This window comes from Podarcis muralis, chromosome 9, assembly GCF_964188315.1.
Source record: "Podarcis muralis chromosome 9, rPodMur119.hap1.1, whole genome shotgun sequence".
Taxonomy (NCBI): domain Eukaryota; kingdom Metazoa; phylum Chordata; class Lepidosauria; order Squamata; family Lacertidae; genus Podarcis; species Podarcis muralis.
In genome coordinates, this window is record NC_135663.1 from 54,636,843 (window position 1) to 54,653,722 (window position 16,880).

Here is a 16,880-nt window from a genome sequence, read left to right on the forward strand (position 1 = left end):
CTCAGCCCACTCGCCAGCAGGACTCCGCGAGGCCCCCTCAAGGCCGGCGGCTGCGGCTCGCTGGCGTATCCTCCTTACCGAGCTTCCCCGCCAGCCTGCCGCCTCCCTTCGCGCTCCTCTTCTTCTTCAGCCCACCGCCGCGACACGGATCGCTCGCCCCCGCTTCTCAAGTAAGCAGCCGCAACCCGCCAGGCCCTAAGGTCTCCCTCCGCCACCGCGCATGCGCCGCCCTCGCGCTTACCGGCAAAACAAGCCGCGGAATCAGCCGCCGAGCCCGGAGGAGCCTTCCCCGTACTGCGCGTGCGCCGGTGGTAAGGGACACCAAGCAAGCTGCAGCGGTATATCGGCTTGCCAAGAGCCTGAGCCGGCCCAGGGCCCCTGTGCTTCCCTGGTCAGTACTAAGCATGCGCATTACTACCGCGCGCATAGATGGGGAGTCGACGGTGATTCCCCTTCTTCGTCAGGGAGCGGGCCGCGGCTTCGCCGCGCATGCGCCACGGAAACCTTCGGGAGGTGGAGGGGGGGAGAGGAAAGGGATGTGTTGCGCATGCGTCTGAAGAGGACAGGGAGTTCTCGCTGTGCTTCCGTGACCTCAGATTACCTTGTAGGAGGGGAGCAGCGAGGGAGGATTTGGGACTGTGGGCGGGATTGGAGGAGGGTCCTCTGCCTCCTCCCAAAGTGGAAGCTTCTTACGTCGTTGCTGCCGCAGAGACGGCGCTGAGGGATGGGGACTTGGGGGCTTCCGTCACCTTATTTTACTGAAGGGGCCACGTAAAAGCTCCCCCTTAACCTGCAGTGTGGAAGCAGCATGGGCGCAAGTCCCTTTGCAAGTCAGTCCGGCCTCCTCCTGAGTAAACTCCTGCTCTTCTGCAAGTTCCATGTTTACAGCAGTCAGAAGCTCTTTGAACTACGTATATGTTGCCCAGTGTCGTTATTTTAAAAACAAAAAACAAAAGCAAGCACCACAGCTCCGCCGAGGACCCAAGCAGATTTAAAAGTTCAGTGTTTCAGAAGCTGACGCAAAGAATGAGGGTTTTTCAAAATAAAAAATTCAGGTGAGGCAAAAAGGTCAATCAATACAAGACTGCCTTGAGTTTTTGGACAAAGAGGAAGATGGCATTTCAATGGATTCAAGTTACAAAAAAGGAGATTCCAGCTAAACATCTGGAAGGACTTTCAGACAGTAATCTGTTCCACCGTGGAACTGACTCCCAAGGGAGGTGGTGGACTCTCCTTCCTTGGAGGTTTTTAAGCAGAGGTTGGATGGCCACCTGTCATGGATGCTTTAGTTGAGATTCCTGCATTTGCCGGGGGCTGGACTAGATGATCCTTGGAGTCCCTTCCAGCTCTACAATTCTATGATTCTTGGAGATGTCTCGATACAATCCACTGCTCAGATGTGAAGCCTGGTTCTGAAAGGTTCCATTACAGACGGTAAGGGGACTATCTGTCCCTCTGAACATTAGACTTCCAACTCTCATCAACATCTGGGAGCAGCAGGGATGACAGGAGCTGTAATAGCTGTCAGAAATTTGGTAGGCAGAGTAATCTGGCAGAAATGCAGTGAGCATGACTGAAAACTTTTCTTGTTGCACTTCTTCCTGGTCCAACCATTTGGGGTGAAAGAGCCTTGCTAAGGAAATGTAGCAGCAAAAATACATGCAGGCATGCTGAATTCTAAAAGTATACTAATATGCATAACACTATACAGCTACATTACATGTGCCAGTATTTTACATGCTGTAACAAACAGAAACTATGCTAGCATACCACTCTTCCTCCATACCCACCATCCCCTTATTAGATACAGCATTTGTATAGAGGCCAGTACATGCAAGTTTGACTATCCTGCAATCTGTACACTGCAAAGTTGGGATCTTCAGAGTGTACATCGGGGCAGCCCAACTTTTCATACCAAGTGGGCTGCAATAATACTTTGACACATAACCCGCAAGCCACACACTGCCTTGTCATGCAGGGGAAGCGAGGCCAAAATTTGATGTCCCAGCTCTCACGCTGTCTTCCCAAAGTTTGAAAACGGCTACCTAGGCTTTGGGAAGGAGGAGGGAAGACTCGAAGCCTCCTTCCCTAAGCCCAGCACCTCATTTACCCAGCTTTGGGAATACAGGGCAGGGGGGGTGGGGACATCAAATGTTGCTGAGGGCCACCAAAAAGGCCTTGTGGGCCGCATGTTGGACCACCCTGGTGTGGATGCATTAGATCTACAGGTATACGTTATTCTCCTCTGCAAATGTAACATCCAACATCTACCACTGAGTTTCCTGGAAGAGCAGGAATGGTGCAGTCACAACACCCTCGCAGTGCGTAAGGGGAGGCGGAGGCAATGTAGTGTTATCCAATTGTTTTGGATTACAATTCCCATCATCCCTAGCTATTGGCTGTGGTGGCTGGGGCTGATGAAAGTTGAAATACCCAACATCTGGAGGGCAACACATTGGCTATCCCTGGTTTAGAGCTTATGGTTAAGCTACAAGCATGGTTAATATTGAAATCTAATGCAATTCATGTCTATTACTGTGGTTGCCATGGTTCACTACTGAACTTGAACGCCATGTATTCACAGTAAGTTCTTTAAAGTAATTATGAAACAGCTTTAGATCCCCTCTATATTTTTATTATGAATGAAGATTGAAATGCTGTTCCTTTGACTCTACACACAACAGATGGCACTGCTCTAGAATTTTGTTTTTTAATTGAAATTTCCTTCCCTTTATGTGAAAGATCAGCAGAGAAATAAAGCACAGTTGACATACCTTGTTCAAGCATTAGGTCTTGTAAATATATCACTGGTAACAATTTAGCCCTTGTAGAATGTGTTAATACTACTGTACACATGACTTGAGGTAATTAATGCCCAGGGTATGCCATTTATCTTATCTATATAAGTTTTGTAATGGAGGTTGCCAAGCAACTTACGAGGTGAGCCTTAAAACAGTTTTAGTTTCACATAGAATTGGTTGGATATGTAAGCTGTATAAACAAACGCCAAGAAAGAGCATGTCCTTTTGTAGAAAAGCTTTGCCGTTAAAGGTTTACAAAAAGTAGTGTAAAGACCAACATATACATAACTACTGCAGCTTTTTAATTAAACCAGAAGGTTTAATCTGGGATGGGAAGAAATTGATTTCAACTCAAGTAAGAATTCAGTAAGGTAAAGGGACCCCTGACCATTAGGTCCAGTCGTGGCCGACTCTGGGGTTGTGGCGCTCATCTTGCTTTATTGGCCAAGGGAGCCAGCATACACCTTCCGGGTCATGTAAGCCAACATGACTAAGCTGCTTCTGGTGAACCAGAGCAGGGCACGGAAACACCATTTACCTTCCCGCTGTAGTGGTACCTATTTATCTACTTGCACTTTGATGTGCTCACCCCGTCGCGGGGATTCGAACCGCCGACCTTCTGATCGGCAAGCCCTAGGCTCAGTGGTTTAACCCACAGCGCCACCTGCGTCCCTCAAAGATGTAGGGTAGCAATGGGCTAAAATATGCATAGAATTAAAACACCATGTTAAGTACTTTGCTCATCTATGGGAAGTGACTTTATCCCACATAAGGATACCCACAGATTCCTTTATAGACCCAAAGCTGCAGCAGACAGGTACAGTGAGAATTCCATATGTAACTTAATAATTGTTTTAACTGGCCTGTTTATTTATTGTTGCCTTTATTATTTTTGGTTCTATTAGTTCCTTTTTATGATATGGTGAGCCTCCTTGTGTAGGCTATATCCAAAATGGTGGAATAGGAATAATTTTATAAACAAAGGGAACAATATGGACAAAGGGAAATATGGAATTTCAAAAGGCAATATTAACTGGGTTATTCTGCAGTTGCAATTAGGGGGTGTGTTCACTGTTCTGGGAGCTGCTTGAGAAAACATTTCATTTTGATTTCACGAGGGAAGCAAAGTATTGAATAATAGTATTGTTAGTTCTTATCACCTGCTGAGACAAAGCCTTAATATGTGTAAATACAATTTGCACAAAGGGAAAAGAACTGGTGGTTGTACTTGATCTAGGGACACATTTTCAAACTTATCCAGGGGAAGAAAGCCATATCAAGGCCATTTAATCTTGACAAACCCTCATATTTTAAATATACTAATAACTCCACGTGTTGTGCAATAGAAAGGCCAGATGCAAAGGACACATATGACTGGAAGCCAAGAGCACACAGAAGAAGATAGAATACCATAATATTCTCAACGAACTGACTCAGAAAAGAAAAAAATCATGCTTTTTAATGACAAACTTTTCTCCTTCACAGTGTAATCATACTCCTGCTGGGAATAGGCTCTGTTGAATTAAATAGGACTTACTTTTGGATAGGCGTGTACAAGATTGTTTTGCTACTTTCATTATTGTATAGAGTAGCACAAATACATTGAATTAAATAAACTGTTGGTATGCTCCAAGATGTTTTCCAGAAAAAGTTGCCATTTATTAATATTATTATATTTATTATCTGCTCTTCACCAGCAGGTCCCAGGGCAGGTTACAACCATTTTAAATTCAATATTAAAAATTCTGAAAATGAGCTACAGTCTCAGGAATAGAGTGTTTCCTGATAACACAGATCTCAGGTGTCAAAGGCCAGGGTAAAGCAGTGTGCTATCACACTGTGCTATCAGTGTGCTTAATGCTGTGGGAGGGAATCCTACAACTTAGGGGCTGCCACAGAGAATGGCATCTCCCAGGCCATCATGCAGTCACCTTGAATTCCCGAGGGCAGCAGAACTATCTAACCCTACAGCTCTTCACACCTGAGAGGGTCTGTAGGGCTTTAGCTCTTGTGGAAATGAGTGCATTCTTCATGCAATATTACTTTGCCAAGAAGATGCAGGGTTTTGGACAAATAGAGTGGGACATGGCCCCTCAAACAGAGTTCCTGTAGGTGCAAATTGCTACTCAGCAATGTAAACGTTCAGTTAAATTGGTCTCTTAGTGCCCTTGCCTGCATGTCTTACCACTCAATGAACCACCCAGTCATCGAATCTTTTTGTTTCATGTGACATTCTTCATTTAGGCTTGTTTCAATCACATCTTGCCATAGTGTGTAGAGCTTCATTCACAGCAGAACATGCCACATTAAGAAATGAAACAGAAGGATGCTCATGACATCCACTTCCTCTTTAAAAAGAAAGATGGGTGGCACGTTTACATGGAGTTCATTGAGCTATAATCCATCCCAGAAACTGATCGGGGCCATGCCTGCCTGTTTTTCCAAAGCGAGGCACACTGCCCCACCAATGCTCCTCAAACTATTCATTCATTTAAAAATTATCTTGTAGTAATCTTTATTGTCATATTCCTTTCAGAATACTTGTCAGGTGCTGTTGCGGTTGCTCGAGAGCAAGCAGGCAGGACTCCGACCTGTGTTTTACAGGCTTTATTTGGGGGTGGTCTTTTTCTGTACCTCCCCCAACATAAAAGTTTTGTTACCCCCAACCGTTTCCGCCCCTCCCTGTGCCCCAGACTACTGCGCAGGATGAGCGATGGCAAGGGCGTGCTTCCCTCCTCTCCGGCTTGCTCAGGAGTGGTGTTTAGGCTCTCACTGGACAGATCGTGAAGCTGAGGCTCCAGTACTTTGGCCACCTCATGAGAAGAGAAGACTCCCTGGAGAAGACACTGATGCTGGGAAAGATGGAGGGCACAAGGAGAAGGGGGAGACAGAGGACGAGATGGCTGGATACTGTTTTCGAGGTTACCAGCATGAGTTTGACCAAACTGCAGGAGGTAGTGGAGGACAGAGGTGCCTGGCGTGCTCTGGTCCATGGGGTCACGAAGAGTCGGACACGACTAAACGACTAAACAACAACAAAAGCATCCGCTGGTCCTTGCAGCTCTTCTCCACTGGAGGTGGGGTTTTCCTCCTCTCCGGAGGAGGAACTGCTTCGCAAGATTTTCGGAGGCTCCCTGTAACACAACTGCCCTTCTATTTCTCGCCTCTGAGCCGATGGCAGTTCCCTGACAATACTCATACCTGTGTTTGTAGTGAGTGAGGCAGGATTGCTTTCCCCAAGTGGTTTGCAAGTAAAAGGGGGAAGAGTAAGGGTAACAGCAGATGAACAAGTGCAAATGTAGACCTATATACTTAGGTAATGGTTCAGTATGAAGTGCCTTCCTGTGACTATGAGTAACAGCTATTAAGATTCTTCTCAGCTCTTTCTGCAGTCTTCACACACCTCCATCAATATTTTTAGTCGTCACTGCTTCATTCTTAAAATGAGGTTACTCCTGAATAAAAGCTTGAAACTGTGCTCAGTTTTCTGCAGTTTTTGTGAGTGTGCAACTCACAAATGACTTCGCCTTTTATTTCATTCATCACCTACACTATGAAACCATTCTATTTAAAGGTTAATTATGTGCTGTGCTGTAGCAAACTACTTGACTGAAGCTGATGCAGGCAAATTCTCTTACTTGAGAATATACAGCAGAGATATATTTTAATGCATAAATAAATAGATGTGTAAATGTTCATTAAGCAAGAAATTATCGTTTTTAATAAATTCAGATTTTTGAGTTGGTGTTTGTCTGCTCTGGGGACATCAGTTATAGTAGGAATCAGTAAGCTGCTGCTAAGGAATGCAAAGCTCACAATTGTTGTGCAGAGAAGGTGCCCCACAATCTCTCTTTGCCAAATGATCCCTATTAAACACACACACCACGAAGTATACTGCTTCATCATTCTCCTGCATGTGTTTTATCTAGCTAGGAATGAATAGGGTATACACAAACCTCTAAGGTCCTAACAGAACAGTGCATGTACAACACAGGCTTTCGGAATTTGGGGTTAATTACTGATCTCTGGATCAGCTAATATTTTTTATTAATATTTTTAATAATCTAGTTCTCAGGAGAAATAACTACCGTATTTTTCGCCCTATAAGACACACTTTTTCCCCTCCAAAAATGAAGGGGAAATGTGTGTGTGTCCTATGGGGCGAATGCAGGCTTTCGCTGAAGCCTGGAGAGTGAAGGGGGTCGGTGCGCACTGACCCCTCTCGCTCTCCAGGCTTCAGGAAGCTATCCGCTAGCCGTGGGAGACCCAGCTCTCCCAGGGCTAGTGGAGACCTTGCCTGCACCCAGAAGCTTGGGGCGCGCTGAGCTCCGCACGCCCCAAGCTTCGGGATTAGCGCAGCGGTCCGCTAGCCGTGGGAGAGCCGCACGAAGTCGTGGGGCTTTCCACTGGCTAGCAGAGACCTTGCCAGCACCCAGAAGCTTGGGGCGCGCTGAGCTCCGCACGCCCCAAGCTTCGGGATTAGCGCAGCAGTCCAGTAGCCCTGGGAGAGCCGTGCGAAGTCGCGGGGCTCTCCCACGGCTAGCAGACACCTTGCCAGCACCCAGAAGCTTGGGGCGTGCTGAGCTCCGCATGCCCCAAGCTTCGGGATTAGCGCAGTGGTCCGCTAGCCGTGGGAGAGCCGTGCGACGTCGCGGGGCTCTCCCACGGCTAGCGGAGACCTTGCCGGCACCCAGAAGCTTGGGGCGCGCTGAGCTCCGCACGCCCCAAGCTTCGGGATTAGCGCAGTGCTCCGCTAGCCCTGGGAGAGCCGCGCGGCTCTCCCACGGCTAGCGGAGACCTTGCCAGCACCCAGAAGCTTGGGGGCGCTGAGCTCCGCACGCCCCAAGCTTCGGGTTTAGCACAGCGCACCTGGGGGGGGAAATAAAATTTTCCCCCCTTTATTTCCCCCCAAAAAAACTAGGTGTATCCTATGGGGCGAAAAATACGGTATGAGTGTTTTTGAACAACTACTGGTATAACTGCTGTTGGTGTGGTTGTGAAACTCACTTCACCCTTCTCAAGTATTAGCAAATTTCAAAAATTAACAAAGAACAAAGGCACTATAAATACTCGGCCAATCTTTTTTTCAATACCTTGAGACTATTTTCTCAGACAATATGTTCTGTTGCTTCTTAAGCTTGATTTAATCTGAATGAGTCTCGCAGCCCTGCATGTATTAACAAGATATGACTTAGAATGTAAGCCAGCAGGCAGGCCTGTGCTATTTCTATTTCTTTGTACAATGCCCAGCACTAAAAATACTGGCTGATATCCAGCTACCTCATAAGAGTAGATCCATTTAAATCAGTGGATTTAATACCCATTGATTTCAATGGGTCAACTCTAACCAAACTGTGTGTCTGCACAATACTTTCCCACATGGTTTTGGGTGCTCACTATGGCATGGCCAAGGATACAGGCAGTGATCTTTTGAAGCTATTTCCCTCTGTTGAGTCCAGTTCCGCTTTTTACAAACCCATAAACAATAATTCCCAACACTAGTGACCTGGTGCTCCTACATGTGTTCTGTACATGCTTTCAGGGTTGGGACTTTCCAGACCCATAGTAGAGGTTCTGAGTACTAGCTTCTCATATTCTCTCATTTTCTGGCTTGACCCACAAGCTAAAGAATGATTTGATTAGGAGCCAGCATCTCAGAGAGTAAAAGCACATTTTTGCTTGATAAGGAGGTTGGAAGAACCATAGTATCCAAGTTTATTTCATGAATACCAGTATTATAATTAGAAACCAAATTCTGTTTTCAGGTGGATATCAGAGCTTTTAAAGGCCAGTATCTGATTTTTACAATACTTTTACAGTACCTTGATTCATTTGTCCTTTGTGTGACAGTGAGAGCCACAAATCTCTCACTGGAAAGATGACTTATGAACAAATGAGTGACGGCTGCAATATTGAACACACTTTTTAGGAAATAAGCCCCCTTGGCAGATAGTTGGGCTAATGTCTGAGTACACACAGAGCTCTGGAATGGAGCAGAAAATAAGTTCTGAGTGTGAATACAGCAAGTGGGTTGCATTTGTGCTGTTTTTATTTACTTATTCTTATTCCTAAGCAGTGTTGATTTAAGCAGTAATCCAGCCAAACGTAAACGCGGAAATGCCAGGTGCTTCTTCAAGTGTTCTTCTGCTCAAGCGGTGTTTGTGTCTTTACATGTCCTGTTAATGTTTGTCTAAACATCATTTATGGAGGCATTTCTAAGTGAAGATGTCATCATATCCACGACTTCCTTCTTGGGGTTTTCTTCCAAATCGGTTTTCAGAGCACCAACCTCTGCCAGTTTCCACTCAAGTTCTGAAATAACAAAGACTGTTGAGACAAACTGAAGTAGCAATATATTTAGCAGTAAATCGTTTCTATCCCAGTATTATGATCCAGTATGTTTGGGCCAATGGGGCACTGCCCCACCAACCTCAATCTGCACCTGCTTACCTTTTCACTTACATCCAATCCAGGGGCTGGTACATTAAATTTTTACTTTCATGATACAACTCATGTACATAGTATTCACAGATAGAACTCAATGGCTAGCTAAAATATAGTGGGAGGGAGTTATTATTTTACACTGGATAGCACAACACTATTAGAGTAATTTAAAAACCAGCCTTGTAAATAAGTATACAGAAATTACCAGCCCTGAATTGCCTACACATACCTTAAAGTTATCTTCACTAAAAAAATAGCAAGGCAGCCCATTCTAGGTCTTTTCTAACAAGCTATTTAATACATGTCTTTAAGTAAACAATTATTGCCTTTAGTTGCGAACTTAGGCCAAAGCTTTTCGGTAGAGTTACAGTATTCAGTGAATAGTTATCTTGGCTATTCCACATTGAAGCATTTCACACTTCACATGTTCTTTTATGAACTGCTGCAACATTTTACTGTAAAATTTATATTGCAATACATTAAGCAATTCAGTGGCAGCATTGGGGGCGATCTCTATTATGCCCATCACTGGGAGACAGAGCAGCCAGAAGAGCCTCTAGTGGCCATTGGCTCAGTAGCTGTAATCCAAAGAGTTGCCACTGGTGTTTGGTTGAGCTCATAGATCTTAAGGAGGACCAGGCAGATCAGGAGGTCTAGATAAACAGGAAAGGAAGAGGATTTGGAAATAGGGATTGAAACAAGCAATGGTACAGAACAATATGAGATAAGGGCTAAGGATGGGAAGGAAGAGCTTGAGAGAGGTAAAACTTGGATAAAGAATGGGTGGAAAGGAGTCATTAATATGGCTAAGAACTGCAAAGATAAAGAAGGCTGCAGTTCACATAAATTTGCAATAACCAGCCAAATCTTTGTCTACTTGCCTCTAGTTTGCTGAAGTGTTTTGAGCATTACCTTCTACTGTAAGATTTGTTCCTCCACATTCTCTGATTCCAATGAACTTGCCCTTTATCTCTCCATTTTCATACACAAATAACGTAGGTAAGCAACTGTCGTGGTAATTTTCAATACAGCTGTTTGCAATGGCTTTCACAAACTTGGTTTCTGGAAACTTTGTGGCCAGTAGACTGAGGTGTCGATTAATTAACACACACAACGGAATGCTTTAAAAATCCAAAAGAGCAAATGTGTTTTATGGTTAAGCTCTGGCACAAATAAGAAAATGCTAGATTAAAAAAAACAAACATACACCAATCCGCTATCAACCATTCCACTAAATTCACACTCACATTTTCACATCAGAAGGGCAGTATGCTACTTTGGGTTCAACTGTATGGCTGAATTTCACTCCAGATGTTGCCCTGCTCAGTTCAGCATGTTGCACCCAATATTTCTGAGCCCTTTACTGAGTACATTTCTAAGCCCATTGCACTAGCCCATTAGCATGAGACTGATACCCATGACATGTTCCCATAGCTATCATCCTATGCATATAAAGCTATGCTGCATTTTCTTGCCCCAGAACAAAAGCCAATATGCCATTTGTATTCACGCTCATTCTAGGATGCATCCCCATACTATGTAGAGGTTCCTAGCACCCCACAATAGGTACATATATATACGGTATATCCCAGACTGTAGCCCTGCAAAATGCACAAAGAGTCTATTGCTGAGGATGGCAACCTGTGACCCATGTGCTGGCTGTGGCTTATTGAGGTTGTCCCAAGCATCTGGAAGGCAGCAGAGTGGGGAAGTTTGGACAATATGGCTCTACCTCCTTTCATGTGTATAGCCTAGGCCTGAGTTCTTCAACCCTGGATCCCCGTAAATTGATGGATTACAACTCACATCATCTCTGACCGCTAGTGAAGCTGCCTGGGGGATGGTAGGAGTTGTAGTCCAAGATCATCTAGAGACCCAAGGCTGAGGAACATTGGCTTAGGCCATGTGTGAACTAGCCCACAGTCCTTTCTGCGCTAGACTTACCTATCAAGGGAACCCCCATTTGCTAGTATGACAGGACATTGCAATTGCTGGTAGCATATGAACATAGGGAGTTTTCATTGATGTTCCTAAACTGCAGATCTAGAAGAAATCTGGTACAGATATTTGCCTCAAGAAAACCAGTCAGAAATTAGTAAGAACGGGTGCCTATTCAAGCCATAACCCAGAGTTAACTTTATATGTATATAGTTTTATTCTGCCAAATTTTAAAGCACCCCTTTTGAAATCCTCACTGTTACCTTGATCTGTATAAATGGATGACAACACAGACACCTTTTTGTGCATTTGTAACTTCTTTCACATACTGTTCTCCAGAAATTTCTCTGAGTTCTCCAAATCTTTGTCCTTTTTGCAGTTCTTCTAAACGTCGTTTCCTAATTTAACAAAAGTCGTGTGAAGTAATAACTTTTCATATGATTATTAATAGACACCAGGGAGAAAGTTTGGCAGTGGGTGGGCGGGCTATGATCACTCCTGTTCCTTACAGGTTTGGAGAAAGGAGCATTGTTAGATGTGTTGAACAGTTTATTCAAATACACATGCAGCCTGTCCACATAAGTGTGGACAAGGTTACGAAATAGGAATAACAAGAGGGCAGAAAAATAATTTGAGCAATATGCCAACTTTGAGTAGTGAATACAGTATGCAGGAACTTTGGATATGGTAATCACTAGGTGGCACTACTGGCTCATGAAAAAGAAATTCTATCAACGTTAGAAATAAAATTTATTTATCCTGTAGTAAATGGATTTCAGATAGTTAAAGCAACAAAGACACTTGTGATATCTTAAAGACTAAGAAATTTATTGTAGCAGAAGCTTTCATGGATTACAGTCCTCCTGGGAAACTAAATAAGTTAAATTATGCAGTAGTGTTTTAGAAAGGGGACTGGGGGGTTATATGGATAAGAAGTGTGTCCTTTTTCTATACTTAATCTCCAGTTTAGAATATTCTTACTCAGTATTGGCTTTGAGAGTGGTTATTAGTAGCTTGGCATACCTATACATTTCAACTGCTTTTCTATCTTCCTCGTCAAACTCATCTTCAGCTTCATTGAGTTGTTTCAGGTTCATTTTTTCATATGGCTTCACTAAAAGAAGAATTGGGGGGGGGATGAAGAACACGCATATTTCTGGGATTAAATTTCTGGGATTAAACAAATTTTGAATCTACTTCCAAAAGGAGTATCTGACAGAGGAACCTGAATGGGAAACTTCCATGTTTACAATATTCTAGTTTATGGCTATTGTGCAAGGAGCTTTAAATAGAGGCAATTTCCAGATATATGCTAATGATGGCTGTTTATATATACATTCAGAAAAAGTGTATCTTCTTATTCTTCTGCACCACAGCTGATTTAAAATGCAGGTTCAGGATCATATAGATGAAGGAGCAAATTTATTTTCCTTCCAGTGGGTAGGACACAAAGCAGCGAGTCTGAATTGTAATAAAGGCTGTTTGTTTAAAACTCACTGCTTGTAGAAAGTTGGACAATCAGGAAACGTCTAGGTTAGAATAGAATCTTTCTCACTGCATATTAGCTTTTCATTACTTGAACAATGCCTTGGTGAACAATAGATCTGCTATCTGTCCTCTCAAGTAACACAATCCCAGGAAGGCTGAACTATATGCCTTTTCTTAATGTGTAGATCAACCTTTATATTCTGCAAGGCAGGGACAACTTTACTTCTCTGTTGTACTATGCCACCTGGTACAATGCTGAAATGATGGGTCTTAATTTTAATAAATGACAATACTTTTCACAACTACACTTACCTTCTGCTTCTTTCTGTAAACGTAAAACCATTTCTTCAACTTCATCCTTAACCTCTTCTTTTGGAGGCAGTATACCAAAATCTCTTAGTATGTCATTCCATTCTGTATCTTCGTTTGGATCCTTTTGCAAAAGGAATGCAAAATATCACCAATATACAGCAATCTGGCTAGAATCTAAAGAAGTACTATCAGAATTCTGCCCCTTCTTCCTCATCACAGCCACCTTGGAGGATGGGCTAGGAACAGCTTAGGTTGATACTCCAGCAGCAAATGGAGCAGCAGAAACAGCAATTTAAGAGTCTGGAAGAGGAGACAAAAGCTATGTACCAGGAACACCCAGGAGCAAATGGGGCAGCTAAAAAGCTCCTTCGAAGAGAAAAGGGAGACTCCATGCGAGGAGCCGAGGGCCCTGCCTGATCAGCCACTACAAGGGGTTAAGATTGACCCTGAAGACCAGCTGCAGTATACTGAGGCTGCAGTTGTAGCTGAAGAGATCCACGGACAGAATGATCAGCTGAAAAACTTGGACTGTAAAGAGTTGGAGTCAGTACCAGAAGGAGAGGTTGATTGTCCGGGAGCCTGCCAGTGTGGAAGACACCGAAAGCTGAAGCCCCCAAAATTAGGGGGAGTCAGGCCAGAGAAGGAAGAAAGTGTCCCAGAGAAGAGTAAACTGCAGGCTGGAGGTGAGGAGTGGATGATGATACAGTGGTACCTCTGGTTAAGAACTTAATTTGTTCCAGAGGTCTGTTCTTAACCTAAAACTGTTCTTAACCTGAGGTGCCACTTTAGCTAATGGGGCCTCCCGCTGCCGCCACACGATTTCTGTTCTCATCCTGAAGCAAAGTTCTTAATCCGAGGTACTATTTCTGGGTTAGCGAAGTCTGTAACCTGAAGTGTCTGTAACCTGAAGCATCTGTAACCTGAGGTACCACTGTAGTTTTTTCCCCTCACTTCATATTCCATCTGTGAAAGAAAAATTGCAGGAGGAGAAGTTGCAGGCATGTGTGTATGTACATGGGGTTGCCCATGGTCTTGTGAGTTTTGAGGGCCAGGATAGCTCCCTGCCTCTGTGTGGGTGCATGATATACTCAGGAGATTGTGAGAATGAACAGAGAGGTGTGGGATTTTTGCTGCCAACCTTGGATGGGGTTTGTTTTTGTTTTTTTGTTTGCTGCCAACCTTAATGGATTAGGTCAGCTAGTCTTGAAGAGGATGCCCCCATATAAAGGCTTGGGGCAGAAATTTGATTTGTAGTACATGTAGGGGGGAAAGGGATGAGGTGGGCTGGGCCAAGAACTCATTCCAGGGCAGCAAGTGGGAAAAATATATCCTCTCGAAGAGGTTTGACTCCGAACAGTCTCCAAACAGGTTTGACTGGCACCAGTGCTTATTGTTACAGTGTTGTGAGTTTGGGGAGTTAATCCGTATGACCACGTGATCACAGAAATCCTAGAGTTCGAAGGGACTATGAGGGTCATGCATTCCAACCCCTCAATGCAGGAATCTTTTGCCCAATGTGGGGCTTGAACTCACGACCCTGAGATTAAGAGTCTCGAGTGCCTTCTAATCCCTGGGGTTCTGGTTCCAGCAAGAGCCAGTGTGGTGTAGTGGTTAAGAGCAGTGGACTCGTAATCTGGGGAACTGGGTTCGCTTCCCTACTCCTCCACATGCAGCTGCTGGGTGACCTTGGGCTAGTCACACTTCTCTGAAGTCTCTCAGCCCCACTCACCTCACAGAGTGTTTGTTGTGGGGGAGGAAGGGAAAGGAGAATGTTAGCTGCTTCGAGACTCCTTCGGGTAGTGATAAAGCGGGATATCAAATCCAAACTCTTCTTCTTCTAATGGAAAAGTTTCTTTGTGAGTTAAAGACCCTTACAACAAAAGAAGTTCTGTGCCAGAGGGCAAATGGGTGGGGCCCCTCTCTCACCTGGCTGGTAGTTAGTAGACAAAAGCTAGGGCCAGTGTTGTGTGAGAAAGCTGGAAGCAGGGTGTAGGCAGAAGTCAGAGTGTGAGAGCTCTGCCTGATTTTATGCTTGACTCCAAGGCTGTGACTATGGGAGAAACAAGACCCTTTTGGAGTGTTAATGCTGTGAGTCCCTCCATCTTCGACTCGGGTTGTATATATGTGTAACTAAACCATATATCCTAAAGACACCACAGTCCCTTCTTCCCTCATTCCAAAGAAACCCAACTCAAAGTAAGTGCCTGGGACCCATCAGGTGGGAGACTTGGAATTCAGTTATCTGCTTCCTTATTCCTGAATAGACCACTGCATTCCTAGGCCTGAGGCTCCCCATCTCTGGAATAGAAGACCAGGGCCTTAAAGTTTATTTTCCATAGTTTCACAAAAAACGACTTTGGATACTAGCTGTAATCCACAAACCTCTCATTTTGTAGTACTCTCACTTTCAGTCAAGTTATCCCTTTGGAGAAATATTATTTGCGTAGCAAGAGATTGAAAAGTGTTACTATTAGCAGCAGTGCTTTATGCAGTGTGTCTCACACTTATTCGGAATCCCTGGCAGATTGCAGATTATTCCTCTAGTTGGGTTTCAAAATATGTTGTTGAGACAGAAGATAAATTAAATCAGAGGCAAAGGCAATAGCCTGTCTTTTGTCTCTTCTAATAAGGATTTATGAATCTTCTCATGAATGCTGAAATTGGATTACGTTGAGATGAGATATGGTTTCCTATTACTCAAGCTGAGACAGGCTTTAAAGATGAAATACTTACATCCCAAAGGATTTAGAAACTATCACAGAATCTTCAATTAAACATGTAGTACATGTAAAGTATGTGGAAGAGCAACTAGGTGACACAATGGCAGTGTTATAAAATGAAATAGTGTGGACTGGATAATTATAAATACAACAAAAGGTTGCATATGGAGGGCTCCTGTTCAGGGTTCCAGTCAGTGAACCATATCCTCTTCCAGGATACTCCATTCCATCTCCGTTTTTCTACTCCCACCTATAGCAATCGGCATTCTGTGTCCTGCTTGTAGAGCTGGGTAGGAATAGGTTAAATGGCTATAATTCTATAATTGGGCTGAGCTGAAATTGCAGCAAGGTTCTGGAAAGCCAATGCTCAGGACCAAGGTGGAACATTCTGGGGCTTTGATTAGTTGGGTGAAAGACATATTATGAAAAACTATAGGAAGAAGATAAACCAAACTACAGCGCAACATTGGTTCTCAAACGCCTTGGTACTTGAACATTTCGGCTCCCAAACACCAAAAACCCAGAAGTAAGTGTTCTGGTTTTCGAACGTTTCAGAAGTCAAACGGACTTCCAGAATGGATTACATTTGAGAACCAAGGTACCACTGTATATTTGACTCCATGAAACACCTAATACCTTAAGAGAGAGCCTGGAAAATCCAGGACACAAGGTCAGTTGTTAAATTGTTAAGACCTAAATCTGAAAAATCCATATGATATTGAATCCTGTATCAGTTTGATAGCCCCAATCTAGCTGATGTTAATTGTGGGAACATCCCATTGAAACCAGTGGCATAAATCTCCTTCAACGGGAATTTGCTGGAGTGGGGCTGGTATACGTTCGCTCTCCTAAGATTAAAGCATACATGGAGGTATGCAACCCCTTTTTAAACCTGTTTTGTATTCATGCCAGCTGATGTTATAGACACCAAGGAGAGCCAGTGTGGTGTAGTGGTTAAGAGCGGTAGTCACGTAATCTGGGTAACCGGGTTCGCGTCTCCGCTCCTCCACATGCAGCTGCTGGGTGACCTTGGGCCAGTCACACTTCTCTGAAGTCTCTCAGCCCCAGTCACCTCACAGACTGTTTGTTGTGGGGGAGGAAGGGAAAGGAGATTGTTAGCCGCTTTGAGACTCCTGAAGGGGAGTGAAAGGCGGGATATCAAATCCAAATCCAAACC

General features: G+C 44.1%; 2 protein-coding genes and 1 long non-coding RNA gene across 9 annotated transcripts in view; 1 reads left to right on the plus strand and 2 right to left on the minus strand.

Annotated features, from left to right (window-relative positions):
* Window positions 1-397, minus strand: part of CLOCK (clock circadian regulator) — a 41,550-nt gene extending 41,153 nt beyond the window's left edge. Inside the window, exon 1 of one of the 6 annotated variants that reach the window (XM_028745144.2) lies at window positions 242-397. The gene's annotated coding sequence lies outside the window, so the exon portion shown is untranslated. Of the gene's footprint in view, window positions 213-241 lie in introns of those variants that run through there. The other 5 variants (XM_028745140.2, XM_028745145.2, XM_028745142.2 and 2 more) reach the window with 5 other exon arrangements.
* LOC114604719 (uncharacterized) overlaps window positions 63-16,880 on the plus strand; it is a 27,556-nt gene continuing 10,738 nt past the window's right edge. The window contains exon 1 of one of the 2 annotated variants that reach the window (XR_013394265.1): window positions 63-170. This is a non-coding gene — a long non-coding RNA (uncharacterized LOC114604719). Of the gene's footprint in view, window positions 171-540; window positions 1,435-16,880 lie in introns of those variants that run through there. The other variant, XR_013394264.1, reaches the window with a different exon arrangement.
* Window positions 8,749-16,880, minus strand: part of PDCL2 (phosducin like 2) — a 9,207-nt gene continuing 1,075 nt past the window's right edge. The window contains exons 2-6 of the mRNA XM_028745146.2: window positions 12,984-13,104; window positions 12,207-12,297; window positions 11,447-11,581; window positions 10,158-10,366; window positions 8,749-9,113 (exon numbers count right to left, since the gene is read on the minus strand). Of these exons, the coding sequence (XP_028600979.2) occupies window positions 8,992-9,113; window positions 10,158-10,366; window positions 11,447-11,581; window positions 12,207-12,297; window positions 12,984-13,104 (678 nt within the window). The 3' untranslated portion in view covers window positions 8,749-8,991. The remainder of the gene's footprint in view (window positions 9,114-10,157; window positions 10,367-11,446; window positions 11,582-12,206; window positions 12,298-12,983; window positions 13,105-16,880) is intronic.